Source organism: Pseudomyrmex gracilis, unplaced genomic scaffold (assembly GCF_002006095.1).
Source record: "Pseudomyrmex gracilis isolate BER0280 unplaced genomic scaffold, ASM200609v1 scaffold_327, whole genome shotgun sequence".
In the NCBI taxonomy this organism is placed as follows: Eukaryota; Metazoa; Arthropoda; class Insecta; order Hymenoptera; family Formicidae; genus Pseudomyrmex; species Pseudomyrmex gracilis.
The window spans coordinates 65731-86012 of record NW_018020911.1 but is presented as its reverse complement, the minus strand read 5'-3'; the positions used below and the strand labels follow the sequence as shown (position 1 = coordinate 86012).

At 40.9% G+C, this 20282-nt stretch overlaps 3 protein-coding genes across 4 annotated transcripts in view; 2 read left to right on the top strand and 1 right to left on the bottom strand.

Moving 5' to 3' along the window:
* Positions 1-1130, top strand: part of LOC109860100 (proline-rich extensin-like protein EPR1) — a 10282-nt gene extending 9152 nt beyond the window's left edge. Inside the window, exon 4 of the mRNA XM_020438968.1 lies at positions 3-1130. Within this exon, the coding sequence (XP_020294557.1) occupies positions 3-834 (832 nt within the window). The 3' untranslated portion in view covers positions 835-1130. The remainder of the gene's footprint in view (positions 1-2) is intronic.
* Positions 1131-1998: 868 nt separating this feature from the next.
* On the top strand, positions 1999-6190 carry LOC109860099. 2 transcript variants are annotated; one of them, XM_020438967.1, is made up of 6 exons: positions 1999-2231; positions 2295-2463; positions 3376-3803; positions 4337-4735; positions 4829-5260; positions 5403-6190. In XM_020438967.1, exons 2-6 carry the CDS (start codon positions 2317-2319, stop codon positions 5902-5904), a joined length of 1908 nt encoding a protein of 635 aa, XP_020294556.1. In that variant the 5' UTR covers positions 1999-2231; positions 2295-2316; the 3' UTR covers positions 5905-6190. The 2 variants fall into 2 exon arrangements, with proteins under 2 accessions (XP_020294556.1, XP_020294555.1); XM_020438966.1 differs by having other exon boundaries at positions 2284-2463.
* A 539-nt stretch (positions 6191-6729) lies between these two features.
* Positions 6730-19994, bottom strand: LOC109860086 (cadherin-23). The gene is made up of 14 exons (XM_020438947.1): positions 19579-19994; positions 15814-16120; positions 14082-14353; positions 13800-13964; positions 12972-13410; positions 12554-12795; positions 11926-12450; positions 11465-11817; positions 11168-11382; positions 10488-11047; positions 9864-10172; positions 9432-9726; positions 7680-9324; positions 6730-7317 (listed from the first exon to the last, which is right to left on the bottom strand). Exons 2-14 carry the CDS (start codon positions 16109-16111, stop codon positions 7107-7109), a joined length of 5529 nt encoding a protein of 1842 aa, XP_020294536.1. The 5' UTR covers positions 16112-16120; positions 19579-19994; the 3' UTR covers positions 6730-7106.
* Positions 19995-20282: the final 288 nt, after the last annotated feature.

Here is a 20282-nt window from a genome sequence, read left to right as displayed (position 1 = left end):
CCTCCACCAACTAGACCTCCACCACCACCCACTAGGCCTCCTACATATGCACCTCCACCAACTAGACCTCCACCACCACCCACTAGGCCTCCTACGTATGCACCTCCACCAACTAGACCTCCACCACCTCCAACCAGGCCTCCTACGTATGCACCTCCACCAACTAGACCTCCACCACCTTCAACCAGGACTCCTATTTATATACCGCCAACAAGACCTCCACCACCTCCAACCAGACCTTCTACTTATGCACCGCCACCAACAACTACTCGACCTTTTACAACACAATTTACTACTCAAAGATATACCCCATCTACGCAACCACCTAGCTATCTTCCACCGGTAACTTCCACGAGATTTACTACGCAACCTACTACGCGATTTACCACGAGATATACTACACAACCTACTACAAGACTCACTACAGGATTTACTACGCAACCTCCTACGCAATTCACTACTCAACCTACTACACGATTTACCACGAGATATACTACACAACCTACTACAAGATTTACTACAAGATCTACGCAACCCAGTACTCAACCTTCTAAAACTACAGCTCTTTCTACTACCGTATACACTACACCTAGTACTACTAGATTTACTCCAACTAGACCACTACCATATCTCCCACCATCGAGTCCAAGACCAACCTACGTTACGGTAACACCGCCTCCGCCACCTACGCCAATTTATAGCCGTACACCTAGCACGCCAACAGAACCACCACCAACTGGTTCTCCAGCACCACCGCCAACTTTACCGCCTACAACTGCAAAGAACATAGGCTATAATTATCCGATTCCTGATATTCCCTTTGAAACTCGATGAAAGAGAGAAAGAAAGAGAGAGAAACAGAAAGCAAGAGAGTCAGTGACGCGGGCGACTTGACTTTCTTTGTCAAGCAAAGAAGTTGCGAAGTTTTAATATTTGCTAGTATACACGCATAATATTAAAAAAAAAGTATTTAAAGATAAATGATCGCTGAGTCGCTTGCCGAACATTTAGAGTATTGTCTTTTTTTTTTTTATCAATCACTTACTGCATTTTTCTCGAACAAGAATTTAGACCATCACAGAATTTTTATGTATAAGTGCGGAAAGGAATAAAAACTTTGTATAAAAATATCACCAGCGTACCTTTCTGCCTCAACTTATTATGTTTACTTTGACAATACATGTCTTGTATATAAAAAATTATTAAACATCTTTTAAGCTTTGGTTTTTTGCAAGCAATTAAAATGTCTTGAAAATATTCATTCTTCTACCTTAGTAAAATTAAAACAAGTTTTAAGATTGAACACGATTACAAATTAAGGCAAGTAAGGCAACTTAAAATGTAAAAAAAAAAAAAATGTAAAAAAAAGAATGTAATTGAGATGAAGTTTTAAATACATTTAACGTTTTCTTAAATATTAACATAAATTAGCATGTAATATATATGTTCTATGCATATATAAAATATATTTAGATAAATAAATGGTTTTACGACTTGTGAATATATTTTCAGGCCATAACATCTAAGTCAATGTCACAATTGTGTTGTGATATATTTTTAAGGAATAAAAATAATTATTCTAACACAAAAAGTCAAAGATTTCTTGACAGAGTTATATTTTTATAATTTTGTATATCCATAGTATAATATATTAAACTCTTAAGTCTTACACACCGTTCGCTTTCTATTATTCTTAAATACGCGTATGCAGAGGAAAACGCACATCTCAAAAGCAAGAATGCGCTGTGCTTTGACGAGCGTATGTACAAGTGAAAATGGAGCGTTAGAAGTGTATTTAGCGAGTCAAGCACCGAGACAGTGCGAGAGATTTTTCCTCACCATACCGTTTGAGCTCGGTGGCATTCACGTCTGGCAACGAAATAAGTAGCCCATAACCACCTGCCTTCTACTTACCATAACGAGCCTCCCCCACAAACAAAGGAAATCTCTATCGTTGCTGATAGAATCGCCGCGGTGAAAACTACAAGCTGAGAAATGCGATCGTTAGTTGTGTTGTACGCATTGAGAGAGCAACATCGCGTGCTCTATATACAAAGATTATTGTCGAGCTGCGGTAAATTTCTTGTTTGTCAAAGTGATTAAAGAGAGAAAAAAAACTTCATATCAGTGAGAAATTTTGTATTAGTTCTTTGCAATTAAATCTGGCAATTACACAATGACAAGGTGAAATAAATCGATCGATTACTGTAAGGCACACGAGCATGTCATCGGTAAGCTAGTTTAGTTAAGAATATTTAATATCGCCATTGTGTAATCGTAAAGGACACTGTCAGCTCTCAGACCTCACGGAAGGCGATGCTTGAGACCAGTAGGAGATCCGCTATAAGTACATCCGAGTTAGGACTCTATTCTGATCGCGGAGATCGATATAACAGGAGTCGATACGGTCTGATCGTAAAAAAGCTCGCGATCGTAGTTATGGTGGTGGTAACGGTAATATTGGTAAGTAATTATATTATTATTAATTATATTATTATTATTATTAATTGTGGTTCAAAGCGTTTTCGGCTTCCATTGACGTGGGTAATAAAAAAAACAATCTAACATTATATCCCACTAGTAAAAACTTTTGTCAAAAAGTCATTTTTTTAAATAGTAAAAATGCGTTATATAAAATTAAATAAACAAAATGATACTGACTTTATTACACTTACCCGTATGTATACAAATCGTGATCTTGTGATTTTGACACATGTTCTATACTTTCTATAAGGACAATGACCTTGCACTATGAAACGTTTGCATACTTTAGTGATTTGCGACGCAAATCTAAATTCGCACGATTTTGTTGCACTCGTCAGAAGGATAAGGACAATTATAAACGGCGTGTGTGGAACTTTTCGCAAATTCTTTTTTCACGCGCGAGGAACAATGGGCATAATAGCGGCTCACACGTTTTCTCCGATAATTAATGTTGAAGGTGTGTGTATGGAGCAGTAATTTCTCCGCGAATCTTTGAATATCCCCTTCCATGCATGGCGAGTCAAGCGAACAAAGATTTCTGGCGTGCTTCACATATAGGGCGTTACACCGTATTTTTTTTTAGCACGTACAAACCGACGTTCGTTATTTTGAAGCAAGATTAATTGCAACTAGTTCCGGCTGAACAAATCGTTGCCCCCGAATTTATCTTTTGTTTGCGATCTTGTGATTTATCGTCGCTCGTTTTCTTTCTCGAAACTTATAAAATTTATTACAAGATTCGATATTGTGCCGTTTCCGTTAAAAAGTAGTACAACGTTAATGTCCATGTTGATTGAAATTTTATACACTTCAATCAATCTTTTTGTCTAATTGTTTCGTGCAATTTTCCGCAATCAAATCCAATTTAAAGTTTTTATTGTATTTTAATAGGTGGCAATATTTATGTACGATTTTACATCGGTTACATCAGGAAACAGTAAGATCAATCAGGAAACAAAGCACATATATATCCTACAAAATGCTCTTAAAAAATCAATCAATCTCTCGAGAAAATCCGCGAACTCGACTATTCCATTTGATGCGGCGATCAATCGTGCGAACAATCTTTCCATAGAAGATCGTTCGGACGATGAGGGCTACGAAGGTTTTATGCAACAACAAAACGCAACGGGCGACATGTTGCCGGTCGAGACTCGCATTGTGATACCGAGCGAACCCGAGATGAGAGCGCAGAATCTCCACAATTTCAAACAGAGAAAGAGAGTCATGAAATCCGTAGAAGATGCGAATGAAAACGAAGAGCCTGAAGCAAAGCAATTGTTTGACAATCACGCAATCATGTATCGAGTGAGACAAAGGTGAGCGACATACATATATATATACACACACACACACGTTGTCGTGTGATTGATACAGGAATTATCTCGATAACTTGTTTGCTTTCTCCAACTGTCATCCATCAAAATGCGTCAGAGTGTTAAGATCCGAAAGTGTTTTTAATTCGGATGATAGGTGAGATGCAATTTAGATTAAATAATCAAGTAGTTGACAAGATGAGTGACCTTTATGTGCGATGTAAAAACGAGAAGAATTGACACACACCACGCGCGTTCAAAAGTCAGTATCAAATGACCGGATTGACATTTTTCGATCAACAATCTCCGAAAGTTTAAATATCATTGACATTCTCTTCGCGATTTCCAGAAATATACTTTCTACACATCTTAGGTAACGTTTAAATAATTTCTTCAGTTGCATATTACACACAGAGAGAAGTCGTCGTTTGTCTTCCATTGTCACATGAGTATTAAAATATCGCGAAAGTTTACGTAACACTTAAAAAAATGTTTACACACAAGTAGCCGGCGGTTTTTTTTATTGCTTGGGTCAGATACAAACATCCGGATTCTGACGAAGACGAAAGCATGGAAGAGGCTCAGCCGACGCCGTTTCACTGGGAGTTTAAAACACCGTATCCGTCGTCGTTCAAACGGTCGAGATATCCGCAGCTATCGCAATATCGATATCCGCAGTCGTCCAAGAACATCCAGGATATCATCAAGTATCTGACAACTGAAGCTGATCGAGGTATCAAGTTCACAGGCGTTTACGTAAATCCGAAAAAGTACGATATGATCCCAGGTCTCGGTGAGATGATGTCGAGCAGCGATAAATCCGAAGAGGACGAGACGCCTTACTATTCGAGCAATGCGTACAATAACGATCCCTTTTATCAATATAAACCGAAACATCCAGCGGACGTTAATCTCTTGGCCACGTCTAACGTGAGGTTTGTTGAGTTTAAAATAAACATTGATTTAAAAAAAAATAAAAAGAACACACAGACACCGTCATTTTAATTAAAATGTTACTTTTCCTTTAGATTTGCACCGACCGGACTACACCGTTACAGTCCTCACTACAATTCTTTGTACTCCCAACCTTTGTTCAATTACAACAAACCGACCCTAACGGAACCGCAGTACGAGAACGTCGGTTCCTACTCGACGAATAGTTTGGGAAAAAACCGGAAGCCGAAACCGTTCAGTGTGATGCTCGACATTTATCCTATCACCGACATTGTTGAGCAGAATAAGAAGAACTCGTGGCTCAAGCCGCAAACACCCGCCGTGGACGATTACGAACCCCGAAGACCCTTCCAATTCAATCGCGGGCCAAAATTTTACGCATCACATCCGCAACCGATCCCAATTGTCGCGATGCCGAGCCCTACGACCCTACCGGAAGAAGAGGAAAGACAACAGATGATATTTCATCTGAACTTGTATCCACGAAAAAAAAATAAACTCAACAGGTGCAATTTTCTTTATTGATATTTCCTATCCATAAAGTTTGCTTGTTGAAAATTATGTTAAATATTCAAAAATTTTCTCCGTGTTTATTAGTTACAACAATTTTTATTTTTCTGATTATTAAAACCTATTGTTTTTTATTAGACACGATATCATCCATAGATCGGAATTGATGAGACCCGAGGAACGACAGCAATTCGCAAAGAAGATAATGACTCCCTTGGAATCGATCGCCAAACATTTGACCGATCATTCCGCGATCGAAGAAGCGAAGTTCGAAGAAGAGAATCGAAACACAGAGGCAAAGAGTTTACCGTTGACGCGATATCAGGAGATTAATCTCGACGATAAAAACGAGAAGAATGTTAGTCTCGAAATGGATAATGATTCAGAAGCATACGTAGAACCTTATAATGAGGATGACAGCATTAAAGAGGATATTACGGTGCCGCCAAATCATAAAGTAAGCGTCGACGAGGATTATGCCAGCACGGAGAAATATGAAATTGACGCGCAAAAACTGATAGTAACTACGGAGAAGGATTGTGCAAATTGCGACAACACAACGGTGATCGACAACCCGAAGGCCGACACAAACAAAAGTATGGATCTTTCGAAGGATATCGATACCACCGAAGGGTCGTAAACCACGACGTTTCAATCGCGATCTCCCACGCCAAAGTGAAAGTATCAGAAACATCGAAGAGTGAGTTTTTTTTCACACACATAAGAAGGCTATCAAAATTCTTTGATAATTTACTCACTTATGGGATATATATTCTGGTATTACGTAAGCGGAAAAGACGTACGCGCGATGTTGTTATTTAAATTAAAATGTACTTTTACAGTATGATTTAGGTATGATGCAATATTGTTATATTTTGTTTAATAAAATATACTTTAGTTGTTCTCTTAATTTTGTTTGAGATTTAACCCCAGTTTATTTTTTTCTTATAGACTTTTTCAATATTTTTTTTATAAAATATCAAATTTAATAAAGAATATATTTGATCGAAAAGTCGAAAAAATATTGTAATAATTGTACGACAATTGTATGAGCGTTTTTGAAAAAAAAAAAATACATAACGTCAATGCTTTTCACGCGTGGTCGTTGATTTTAATGTGTTTTACTTTGCGTTTATAATCTGCATGTGAATCCCGTCCAGACAGCTTCCTTACCTTGACATTTTCGTTCGCAGACGTTCAAAAATTTCTACCACGCGAACAAATGTGAGATCTTTGTCGGCCACCGGTCTTTTAAATGATGCACGGAGCTTGTGTATAAATTTGTTTGTCCTCTTTATCGATCATTTACAATTTTGATTTTTAAACGAAATATAATATTTACGTAAAAATTTTAATATTCAATATTTATTTATTTATTTTTATTTTGTGATATTTGTATACACACTAATGAGAGAAAATATTTAAAAAACACATGTAAATATAATACGTTTATTTATTTTTTTTTATCAAACATTAAAACACGCGAAACTGAAGCGAACAACACAAAATTTTACAAACTTAAAAATACACGTCTTTTCGATTATAAATGAAATGTACAGCGTTCTAGTCTATCTTATATAAATAATATGATATTTATTTTACATAAAAGCAGAACGTTCAGAACTTAACGATACTATGCGCTCATGATACTCGAAAATATGCATGAGTTACTAATCTTAAATTACTCGAAGTAGCATCTCGTTATATTTTACAAATCTCATAATACTTTATTATACATGTATATAATCTTAAATCATTTTTTTTACAAATATAGCACCATTGAATCATTTCACATTCGTTCTTATATAAGACCACAATCATTTTCAATATCTCCTTGAATCTCTACGCTCTCGAGCCTAACGTACTCGGATGATAAAGCGTCGTGTCCGCTCCCCACTCGTACGGACCTTCGTGCGGGCTTAATGTGACCATCGTACTCGGGCCCAGAGTCGTGTGAGACCCAGCGCTAACTATGGCCGGTCCGGAAGACACATAACTCAGAGGCGGTCGCGGTTGGTCGCGCAAACGCGCGTGTTTTACTTGCCGTTTATATCTGAAAGAGAAACACATGTTGCGACATTTTTGTCTCGACCTCCTTTCTAAACGACGCCAAAGGCTCTCAAGGTAACAAAAAAAACCAGGTCCGAAAATATGCGGATGACCTTAACGCATTCACTGCCAAATGCAATCTTAAATGAATGAAGATGAGAAACATGAGTAATAGCGAGTAATAACGGATTATAAAAAAATACATTATTTTACTAAAACAAGACTATAAGACTTAAACAAAATCGATAAAAAACTAGAATATACTATTGTCAAATGAATATTAAAATTTTATCAAGTTTTCTATTTCTTTTTTTGTAATAAATAAAGAAACTTGTTAATAAAATTTTTATTGTTGTAATTTATTACCTCGCGTGCATGAAACACAACGTGCAGCTGGAAATTATAGTAGCGATGCCGACGAGGACTGCAATCACCAGAACCCATATCTGCGTCATAGAAGCATCGGCGCGAGCTACCATCGCGGCGCAATGTTGCACCTTTTCCACGTGATATTTCCTGTATACCTTTTTCAGTTCTTCGTTCTTCGGATCGGTCAGCAACGCTCGCATCTCGTTCAGATCGTAGGACTCTTTACCGACCATTTGGAAGCAGGAGCTGGTGGACGAGAAATCCAGAGAGTTGTCTTCCTTCGAATAGAACTGCGTGTCGTAAACGTTTACGCTGATTGGCAGTGAGAGCGCCTGTTGAACCGCTTGCTCGAAGTCTTCCAACGTTTTTCTTACTTCGACCGGTGGTTTCGAGAACACAAATTTCAGCATGTCGCGATCGCGCAGAAGAAAGATACGCACGGTAATGTTGGTCTCGCGTCCCGGCGTCATCGAATTGTTCGCCGACACGATCATCTCCAGGAAACCGTCCGCGTATGCTGCCATTGAGCCGGTCGTTCTGAGCTCGCCAGTGCGCGTGTTCAAGGACAACTGCGGCGGGACTTCCTCCTTCGACATGGAAGGATCGACGAGGGACGTGAAAGACACTTTGCTCATGTTGTAGGTGATCGGCAACGCACCGGAATCGGCGTCGTAAGCTTCCAGAGTGATCAGGCTGGTGTCGATCAGCACGTTCAACCGAACTCCCAGAGTTACATTGTTTTTCTTGAAGCGCGGTTTGTTATCGTCGACGTCCAGAACTCTGACGAGAACCTGTCTTTCCGACGGGTCTTGTCTGTTATACGGTTTTGGCACTACATCCAATTTTTTAGAAGAGTACTTGAAACATTTGATAGTCAATAAGTGAGACTCGGCGGTTTCTCGATCGAGACGACCGTTCGTTTTGATGACGGCGGACTCGTTCTCCAGCCGCTGCACAACGAAGAGCCTCGCTTCATTCCCGTACACAATCTCGTAATCGATCATGCCGTTCTCGCCGATGTCTTCGTCGATTGCTTCGATCACGCCGACTTTGGTACCTACCGGCATCTCTTCCGGAACGCTAAGCTCGATCGGCGGACTGTCCAAGCTGCGCTTGAAATGCGGTTTGTGGTCGTCGATATCGTTCACGATCACTTGAAGCACTCGAGTCGCCTGCTGCGGCGGTTCGCCGAGATCCTGCGCCACCAGGATCAGCGTGTAGCTATCTTTCACCTCTCGATCGAGCAGTTTCCGCGTGCTGATCAGCCCGGTCTCGCTGTTGATTCTAAACGCACTCGTGTCCTTGCCGAAATTGCCGTCCTCCAAGAAGCGAAACGTGATCTTGCCGTTCGGTAGATTCGGATCGTCAGGATCGGACGCCACTACTTGAAACACCGGACTGCCGATCGTGGAGTTTTCAGCCACGTAAGCCACTTCTTCCAATGTCGGTCTGATGAATAGGGGCACGCCGTCGTTGCTCACTACATCGCCGATGTATAAAGTGAGACCCACATCCGCGTAAAGAGAAGGTTTACCTCCGTCCTGTGCTCGTACTCGCATGTTATAAGGTTCGGTTCTGCCTTTGCCCGTCAGTGCTTTCGCCGAAGAAATCTCACCCGTTGTGTGATTTATCTTAAACAATCCTGGAAACAGAATTTTTTTTTAGTAAATCCTCAAAAGTTTATTTCTACAATTTTTTTTTTTTAATTTAACAAAGCATTTTATTATTTGTCGTCACTTTAAATTCTACCATTGGCTTCGCCTTCGTCGATTATCTCAAAGTGGATTATTCCGCCATCTCCTTCATCAGGATCGGTAGCTGTAATGTTCACCACGCTGATTCTTACTGGCGCATTCTCCGGGATAACCGCTGTGTAAGATTCCTGTTCGAAAGTAGGAGCGTTGTCGTTAACATCGAGAACGTCAACCGTTACCAAAGCTCGATTGCTTCGTTGCTCGGCTCCGCCTTGAGGCATGTCCGACGCCACGACGTAGAAACGCAGAACCGATTGTCTCTCTCTGTCGAGAGTCGTGTTCGCGGCGATCTACAACAGTATTTTCTTTTTGTTTAATTTTATAAATGCTTTTTTAAATTAACTAGCACAGCACAGGCGCGCGCTACGCGCACGTTGTTTCTGGTAGGATAATTTGCGAAAAGTAGGACATTATTAAAAGTTTTTACCTGAATATTGCCCAATATGGGATCCACTTCGAAAAGATTGGCGTTTTCACCGGTCAATGAATATCTCACTTCGCCGTACCCCCTCTTGATTTCCTGTTCGGTGTCAGAACTGTCCATATCTGTCGCCTTTACGTTCAACACAATTTTCAAGGGCTTCGCCGACTCCAATACGGAAATTTTATAGTCTTTTTGAGCGAATACCGGATTGTTATCGTTGATATCCTGAATCTCGACTATCACATTGGCTTCCGACATCTTTCGCGTTATGTCGTAATCTCTGGCAAGGGCCCGTACTCTGAAGCGAATAAACTGAAAACAAATATAAATAGCACCAAAAGATTAACATAAAATAATTAATATGTGTTTTATTTGATAGCATCTCGAGTAGAAATTTATATAGGGCCCTCATTAGATCCACATATGGCTTGCCCTACTTCCAAATCAGGCACGGATCCGGTGCTTTAATCAGGCCCTAATGCGGAATGTAACGCTACGTATCAAATAGCTCTGATCAGGCTACCAGATTCGATCCTGATCAGGCTGCCAGATTAAGCCCTGATCAGGTTGCCAGATTAGGCCCTGATCAGGCTGATCAGGCACTATAGAGCAGTGAAATTTTTTTACCTTCTCACTCAACGTTTCGTAATCCAGTCTCTTGCTCAGTATTACATTGCCACTTTGAACGCCTACATTGACGTAGCTTTCGTCGTCGTCTTTCCTCACCAGTTCAAATCTTTGAACCAAATCACCGGTTGTCGGCTCTTTTGCCGACAGCATCAACAACGTTGTGCCCAGAGGCTGTTCTTCCGGAACCGTAATCTTTATCGTCGGATTGTTGGGTGACCATCCCGAATTGGTGAACGTCGGATTGTCGTCGCTGTAAGCTTGAATGTAAATGGTCACATCTATTTTCGCTACTTGAGCGTTTTTGTCGACGACCGCGTTCAAGTCCTGCGCCTGCACCGTCAGTATTATGACAGCAGCTACCTGATAATCCAATACTTGATTGACTGTTATCAAACCGGTCGCGGAGTTTATTCGAAATGCGTTTTTGTAATCATAAGGAGTTGTGCTTTTTAACGCCACACCGGTTTTGTCGACAGCCTTTATGGGCTCCACCAGAGAGTACTCCAAGTTCGCGTCTGCGTCGGGATCGGTCGCTACCGCTTTTAACACGGGCTCTCCTGTACGCATAAAATTATTTATATTCAATATAATCGGCAAATTACGCTTCTATATGTGTTTGTATAAGCATTGATTAATTGTAAAACAAATTAAATTCAACAACGAAGAGAGACACGTACCAATAGCTGCGCGTTCCGAGACATAAACCGAATACGTAGATTCATTGAAAGTCGGCGGTTTGTTATTCACGTCGATAATGTTTACAGTGACAGTAGTTGTAGCTGTTTCTTTGACAGGTGTGCCAGAATCAACGGCGTACACGATCACCTCGTATTTCTCACCACCAGTTTCCAGATCCAGGCGAGCATCAGGTGACACAGTTATGATGCCGGAACTGTACAATCAACAAAAGTTGACTCAAGTTAAATCTCGCTTGATAAAACGGAAGAAAATTAATTGAATTATAATATTTTCACCTGGAATCGATGACAAAATTGTCTTTAGATCCGGACGCGATGTAATATTGCAGCAAGTTGTCCCTTCCGTCGGGATCGTTAGCGATCACCCGAATAACTTCCGTTCCGGGAGACGCGTTCTCCAAGAGTCTGGCTCGATAGGTGCTGGGACCCGGTAAGTTCGACTTGTAGTTTCCGCGGAAGATTGGTTTCTGATTTCCGGGAACGCCAACGCGAACCAAGAGCTTCGCCTCGGAATACAGAGGCGATGTGCCAGTATCCGTCGCGCGAATTATCAATTCGTAAATCCCTCTTTCAGTATCCCCGGAACGAACCGGCCTCGACATGGTTATCTCACCTGAATCCGGATTGATCTGAAGATTTTTCGACAAGAAAGAATTATATGTAACATAAATTATAACGATTGTGTATGGCATATATTATGTTTTACTTTTAAGTGTAAAACATTTCTATAAACAAACCTTGAAGACATCGTCGGTCATACTGTTATGTCGGTCGATCGAGTACACGATTTTTCCATTGCCCTGCGTGGGTCCATCGATGTCAGTCGCCCTGACGAACATTTGTGGATCGAAACTGGTGGCGCCTTCGCGAACAGTTCTGGAATATTCCGTTTGTTCGAATACTGGCTTGTTGTCGTTGACATCATCAAGCTCGATGAGAATATTGACGGCGGACACTCGGCCACCGCCGTCCTTCGCCTCCATCGTCAAGGAATAAGACTTTTGCGTCTCGTAATCCAGTTTCTTCGACACAAATATACCTCCTGCTTGCGAATCGGTTCTGAACTTGTCCGCGCCGAAACCTCGAAGCGTGTACGTCAATTCGCCGAAAGATCCGCTGTCGTAATCTTTTGCGGAAACGTCGCCAAAACGCAATCCGGGTTCCGCGTCTTCCGAAACTGACAATTTGTACACCGATTGAGAAAATTCGGGACTGTGATCGTTGGCGTCCAACAATTGAATGTGCACTCTGGAAATGGCCACCTGCAGCAATAAAATATGCCTCACATGTGTGACTAACATCGTAATATAGTATTAAAAAAAAATAGTTTTATTTATATTTTAATTAAACTTTTAAAAAACTTACCACTTTATTCGCTACAGTCGCGACGACTTCAAACTCGAGTTCCTTTCTCGCGGGATTGTCAACGTCATAATCGAGAACACCGACGTCCTTAGCCTTGATCACTACCGGTACTCGACCCTGAGCCTCTTCGGGATTGACAGTGAACGCCTTGCTGATTCCCGGATATGCAGGCGCGTCTCGCAACGCCAGAAAATATCTTGCATTGTCGCCCACGTCATCGTCGCTCACAATCATGTTCAAACCTGCTTAATCATAATATTGTTACACGATAGAATTATCTTTAAATTGCAGAAGACAAGAATACGAGCAAACAAAACAAATTGCATTTCTATTTCTTTCTCTGCTAATATAAAAACTAAACAACATTAGCAACATTTTATTTTTAATCATTGATACGAAATATTCAGCATTTGAGAACCTGGTAGTGGAGTGTCAGTTCCAATATCTTCGGAGATCTTGATGCTGAAGAACTCTTCGTTGAAAACGGGCGCGAGATCGTCCATGTCCGTGACGACAATCGTAATAACCGACGTAGCGGTGTCAGCTGGTATCTCGTTGTTGATCATCTCGGTGGCCTTAACTTTGAAAGTGTAAATGCCGCCGTTCTGCAGAATCCTTGGATCCTCGCGATCGAGAGACACGTTGGTCGTGATCAGCTTGCCAATGGTGACGTCGTTTTTCCGGGATAATTCTAGATCGAAGTGGCCCGCAGCTTCGTCCTCCAACGTCAACAACAGATTTCTCGGCTGGCCCATGTCACCGTCACGCGCTCGCACCATCAAAACCGTGTGACCAGCTGCGGTATTTTCCGGAAGCGCTGCGTTATAAGGCGCATTCAGGAAAATAGGTGGCTGATCCTGCGCGATAGATTTACGCAAAACGTAATTAAAACAAACAAAAAAAACTAGCACAATCCACTCATAAAATTTTATTTTTAAAATAAATTAAAAAAATTTACAAAATTAAATTTATTAACTCGTGAAACGCCATCGGATATTCGATGGCGCAAGAAATGTAAAATAAGCAAATACCTAATACTTTGATGCGAAAAAATCTTAAATGTTACTCGCGCGACACAGATAATTCCCCACTTGACAGCATTGACGGACACTGACAAGCAGAGATTGAATAACAGAGGTTGATGACTCCTCGCTAATTTCACCGTAAACGACGTTATTATCCAATGTAAGGATGACTGCCGGCCAGTTACATACGGTTATTTCAACGTTGATCGAGACCTACTTACCTGAACATCGAGAACATCAACTGCAACGGTCGCTCTGGCCTGCAACCGCTTTGACGGATCGCTGGCACCGTCGACAGCCAGCAGATTAATCAAATACGAATTTCTCCTTTCATAGTCTAACGGTTTTACCAACGTAATCTGTACGTCGTATTTTCCTTCACCCAGCTGGAAGAATTCAAACCGTAAATCCAATACCTTAATGTTGTTTTAAATTTTTTTATAACTTTAGACACAAACATTATTATTTTATATACTGTATCGTAATATTATATAAATAATTACCTTCTCCGTAGCGATTTCGAAGATTTCACAGACATCGTCATCGCGCGACGTCGCGACACATTGCACATGAACGTCGGCATTGACGCCGCCATCTCGATCTGTGATCATGATCGAGCCCTGAGGAAGCAGCAGACTGCCTACGTGCGAACTCTCGGGCACTCTAGCCGCATACGGCCGATCGTGATACACCGGTGGATTATCGTTTTCGTCGAGCACCGCTATTTCGCGACGAAGAGATATCGTGTTAGGTTCTGATCCGGCAATACCTTCATCTGAAACGCAGACGAATTTGACAAATCTAAATTACATAGATTTTCCTCATGTTTTTTTTTATTGAGAAATAAAGACTTTTCGCGCTATATTTCCGCTTAATTTTTACAGTTGTAACGGAGCCGGATTTCCTATCGGCTTCGCCCGGTCTTCCGCCTGCGGGACAGCACCGTGCCAAGGTTCAGGAAGAGGGGAAGGCGTGAAATTGCGACACTCTTGTGATTTCTATTAATTTAACGAGCTGAACTGATTTATTCTATTGAATAGTGGTTTTACAAGAAGACAGACCTTGATCGGTGAGTTTGTCGGTGCGCGGTAGCGGTTCGGTACGGTACGCTACGTCGGCGCGGGTAAGTTAAGTCGGAGGCGCGAGTGTGAATCACGGCGCGGTGGTCTTATATTTAATCTAAATCTATACGGGAGGGAGAGGATATATATGTACAGCGAGGCGTGTGTACACTCGGCGTCATGGATTCGTTTCGTGGACGCGGGACTGGAGGTAAGAGGGACGGTATTCCCTAGCAGTGAGTAACGCCAACGAGCGCCGTGTCAATAACGTTAATGGTTTTTTTGACTAATTGTGTCTCAAAACGTAAAACTATTGGTCGTATATATGTATCTGTGAAACATTGGCTGTTAAATGGCCGATAGTTTTACGTTTTGAGACGCAATTAGTCAAGGAAAGCATTGACATTATCGATATGGCGCCTATTCACGCTACCTACTGCTAGGAAATACCGTCCTTCTTACCCTTAGCCCCCCGCGTCCACGAAACGAATCCATGACGCCGAGTGTACAGCGAGAGATGCTCTTGGTCGTAAAAACGACTGATTGTGGCCGATTTGTCTCCGGGGCTCGTGGAGCCGACGGAGATGACGTGCGCCGGAGTGCCGAGGTTGATCGAGACAACGCCTCGACCGGACGGTCAGGATGTGCTGGAGACAACGCCTCTGGCACCGGGATTTGTCGAGACAACGCCTCGACCGAAGAGGATTTTCTAAGTCCGAGACAACGTCTCGGCTGCAAGGAAGAATTGCTCTCGAGACAACGCCTCGAGCTCGAGATGGAAACTGGTCCCGACTATCGAAATTGGTCGGCTTATATAACCCAGAGCGGCCTATGATCCGTCCGGGATCGGCGTGCGGCGCGCGCTTGTTTGCGCGCCGCGACACACACCTGTGCCGTGGCACATCGTGACACGCGTTTGCTCGTGTATGTATTACGCACACGTGTGCGTTGGTTGTCTTAATTCTATAAGCGGGTAGGATAAACTATAATATAATACAACACTATAATCTGATAATAATATAATATAAGAAAAAATCATCATACTAATAATAAGAATAATAATAATATAATAATACAATGAAGAAAATATAAATATATACGTCTATGTACAAGTGACGAAGAGGCCTCGTCACACAGTAATTATTAATATAACATTATTTTGTTTTTTTTTTACCTGTTATACTGATAATGACTTCGATGAGATCTTGCGTTTCCCTGTCCAGAGCTTTTCTCAGAGTCACGACACCAGTGTTTCTGTTTACAGTGAAGTACTCGCCGCTGATAGAGTAACGTAACTTGGATCCCTCAGGATCTTCTCCCTGAAGGGTGTAAACGGGAGCACCGGGCGGCGTGCCCTCCGATATAGCCAGCCTGGCCATGTCTCCCCCTTGAACGAAATGGGGCGCTCTGTTTATCACTTGACCCCATGACGAAGACCACGTGGAGATCAGCAGCAGTAAAATCGACCACATCGTCACCTGCTATTGATTCATGTTTTACTAAACGCAATTTAGCAGAAAGAGAGAGAGAGAAAGAGTATATATAATAAAAATTAATTAATTAAAATTAATTAAACACGTAATTACAGTTTTTTTTTAAATTACATTTGTTGTGTCTAGCATCATGTTTTTCGCATCGTTTCGCTAAAGAGAAATTGTGCAAACAAGCAAGCTCCCGGCAATCTTCTTCAATCGATATCGGAATGAATTTTCTACCGAGTGAAACGTCGTTAGAAATCAGATTCTATTTCGAGAAAATTTGTATCACTCGAGCGAGCGCCGCTGTTATTGACTTAATCATGTTCGCTGCATTAATTAACGTTTTCACGCAGCATCCGCAAAGACAAGTTTGCGTCATGATTAGTTTCATTTTATTGTTTAAATAGCGTAGACAGATGAGACGCGACACACACAACGCTATAAAAAGAAATTGCGTAAACAAGCTCTCGGCAACCTTCGCAATCGATATCGGAATGAATTTTCCACCGAGTGAAACGTCGTTAGAAATCAAATTCCATTTCGAGAAAATTTGTATCACACTCGAGCGAGCGCCGCTGTTATTGACTTAATTATATTCGTTGCATTAATTAACGCTCCCACGCAGCATCCGCAGAGACAACTACGCGTCGTGGTTAGTTTCATCTTATCGTTTGAATCGCGTGGGCAGATAAGACGCGACACACACAACGTTACCAGAAAGAAATGACGACGGCGAGAGCAACAATGACACACAACGTGGGGTAATCGCCCTGCATTTCCTCGACGCCTTCATGCGTGCAGAACGACCGCGACTTCCGCGTTCTGTTCTGGAACCGCATCAGCCGCAGCCGTCAGGGATTGTCCTTAGAAGACGTTAATTATCAATTGAGAAGGAAAGAGGTTTATACGATCAATGATACTCGGATGCAATTCTCTTATTGTGTAATATATTTTTAAAATATATTTGTGAAACACGAATTTCTCTTATTTGTGCGTCGGTTGGAAAAAAAGCGCGTGTTTTACGCGATGTAATGCAATTTCCTGCAGCGATGGTAAGACACGCGAGTGATTTTATAATGTGATAAGAAGCAATGCTCCGAAAAGGAAGACGATACTAATAAGTCTATATATATATATATATATATATATATATATAAATATATATATATATATATANATATATATATATATATATATATAATTATAAATTAAGTTATGTTAAATTATGTAACGTCAACAAACTCGTTTGTATTGTAACATAGCTTTTATCATTGTTGCTTCATCTCATTTAAATAGGCGGAATGTAATTTTCAAATTAAACGAGCAGAGAATTATAAAAGAACGTAATGAAAGTAAACACTCGTAATTATCATACGACTGAAAGAGAGATTCCTTTGCGCAAAATTATTTTAATTGCTGAACGTGAGGCCAGAACAATTTATGTAAATTTGTATTCAAAAGGAAAAGAAGAGATCTATTTAAATTTGGTGAGATAAAGATTTTTTGAAAGATTACGCGATTTCGTAATTCATTTCGCCGCTTATTCAGAGCTGGGAATGTGATGCGCAACGTTAATGAGAACCAGTGTGCGTTATCTCAAAACAAACTCGGTTTCTCCTCGTGCTCGGAGCAATGCGGAAAAGTGCGAGACGCGAAAACCGTGACGGCGATGACCGTGCGAGCGACCACGGTTTCAGCCGAGCTGATTACAACACGTAGGGAACCTTAAACAGAAGCGACCGTTACCGCCAGCCAACTATAAAATGATACCGAGAAAATGAATGCCTTCGGCCGCAGCATTACCGCGAATGAAAAACTGAACGCAACTTCTTCAGCAAAGTGTTTGGAAACGAACACTTGCGAAAGGTCGCCACAAGTTGTGTAGAACAAGTATCATATCGTTACACACTTCATTCGCTTATCGCGATTGTTGTAACTATATTTTGTACCTATAGCACAAAACCGTTTTGTGCAATTATTATTTTTCTGTCGTTGAAAATTAATGAATAATTTGAGACTACACGAAATCAAGACTGATAGTCTGATTTAGAAGACAGACATGTAGTTAAATCGAACAAGAAGAGAGAGAAGTGCAAGTAGGGCAGGTAGCAGAAAAGACAGAGATGAGGTACATAGAGGAAGAGTGAGAGAGATGGAAAAAAACCGTTACACCCCTCTTTCTCGGTCTCCGTTACGTTACGCGCTTGGAATCCTGACACTACGTGACCAGGTGACGCCAGGATGAATGACGAAGAAAAAGAATATTCTCTACTGCGTGAAGACCTTCTTGCAGGTCTTCACTTTCATCAGATCGCCTTGCAAAGGATATCAATGCAAAATGATACACAGATAAGTTGATAGAAATTTTCCAAAAAAAACGCACAATTCTCTTTACACAAGAAAAAATTACATAAAATTTCAAATTACCATGTACAGAAGAATTAATTTACATACAAAAATAAACATTCTCGCCATTCTCACATTAATACAATTGTTTGTGAATATAAAATATTTCTGTTCCTTTTTTTAAAAATAATCTCTAGAAATTTGTTTCTTTTAATTGCCGGAAGTAGCTCTCCAACCGGAAATTGCCGTCTAAAAATCGGCGCCCACGTAACTTTTCCCGCATTACGGACTTGACACCGGTTTCTTGAAACCAAGCTACAAACTTGCCGGTCAAAACTGGTTTCTTCACAGAATGACGAAAAAAATGGCAATGATTCGATCGGACTTAAATGGCTTCGCCAGACTTGTCAATTTGTCTTTAATTCATTTGAGAATGTCATTATTAAATCCCAAAAACATTCATAAAAATATAATAATTTATTAATTATTTTTAATGTATTTACTTGTAATTTGTTTATATATATATATATATATATATATATATATATACAAAAGTATTTATCTTTATTTCTATAAATACATTCTTTCTGATATTGTATAAAAAAACATTCGTTTTGTCATAAGAATATAAAAAGTATCTGAAACCCGATAACACCGACAGATTCCAATATTATCTCTGCGCGCATCACCACATGGCGCCAGACAAAAGAAACAAGCACGCGGTAATAGCGCTGCGCGAAGAAATCGTCATCGGAACGAAATCCAATCGATGACCCCGATTCCTCCATTCGCGTCAGATCTACTTTTCGATTTTGTATCTCATTTTCTCTATTATTGCTTTGAGCTAAATTAATCTTAAAAAAAAAATTAAATAAGTCTAACACACATTCTCAACACATTAGCGTTTAAACTTCGAACGTTGCGAGAGATCTGAAACTTATATCCGACAACTACAACACGTTAGATTTTTTCCTGCTGCGTAAAGAAATTTCTTCGAAATAAAAGAGAATTATCAAAGAGTTTTTCGATTAAAACATTTGTTCGTTGAAGTTTTATTAAGCAGATTATACAGTTGTTTATTTCGCAATTTTCTTCATTAACTTGCAGAAACTCACCTTTCAAAGTTCGCTCCCGCGCTGTCACAACACGGCTTATCACCTCATTGTGTCACGACACCGCACGTGCTATACTCTCGCAACACACTGTTCGGAATTATTATTCACTCAAACGTGCCTCACGAAACTTACGACGTAAGTATCCGCATGACGCACCTGCAGATGAGTAACTAAGGAGAACGAGCGAACTGCGGGCCTGATCTCTCTCTACTATCTCAGACCTCATCCGGCATCGGCGTCGTTTCGGATCGAAAGGAGAACTCAGACCGGTGTCTGCGAGGCAATGGACAGGTCTACACTGCATCCTGAAGAGGTATGCGGCCTCCGTCGCGCGAGAGAGTGGAAGGTATGGAGAGAGAGAAGCGCGCCACACGAAGTAAGGAGAAGCCTATAGTCTGTACCCGCTGTAAAAGCCGACGACCTGTAGGGCGAGTCTTTTTTCTCGCATTGCTAGTCGGGGTGTCGGCTGACCCTCGGGAGATTCTCAGCTCGCGACCTAACCTTCAGCTGCCAAAGGGTTGCGTCTAATCCCAAAGGTACTGGATAGTTGCGATGTAATTTCTCGATGATTGCGAAACGCAATGGAACAGAAGAAATATAATAAATAAATGCGAATCGAATTTTATTATTTGTAGTATTTCTTTGGGTCTTTGATGCATAGAGATTAAATTATATATTTGTAACAAATCATAGCGAATACTGTA

Excerpts from the sequence above, each read along its gene's own strand:
- LOC109860099 (XM_020438966.1), top strand. Across the intron at positions 2,464-3,375 it reads TGGTGGTAACGGTAATATTG|GTGGCAATATTTATGTACGA; the intron begins GTAAGTAATTAT and ends GTATTTTAATAG. Across the intron at positions 4,736-4,828 it reads TTGGCCACGTCTAACGTGAG|ATTTGCACCGACCGGACTAC; the intron begins GTTTGTTGAGTT and ends CTTTTCCTTTAG.
- LOC109860086 (XM_020438947.1), bottom strand. The coding sequence starts at position 16,111 with ATGTGGTCGATTTTACTGCTGCTGATCTCCACGTGGTCTTCGTCATGG. Across the intron at positions 14,354-15,813 it reads AGTCATTATCAGTATAACAG|ATGAAGGTATTGCCGGATCA; the intron begins GTAAAAAAAAAA and ends TCTGCGTTTCAG. Across the intron at positions 9,727-9,863 it reads CCATATTGGGCAATATTCAG|ATCGCCGCGAACACGACTCT; the intron begins GTAAAAACTTTT and ends ATACTGTTGTAG.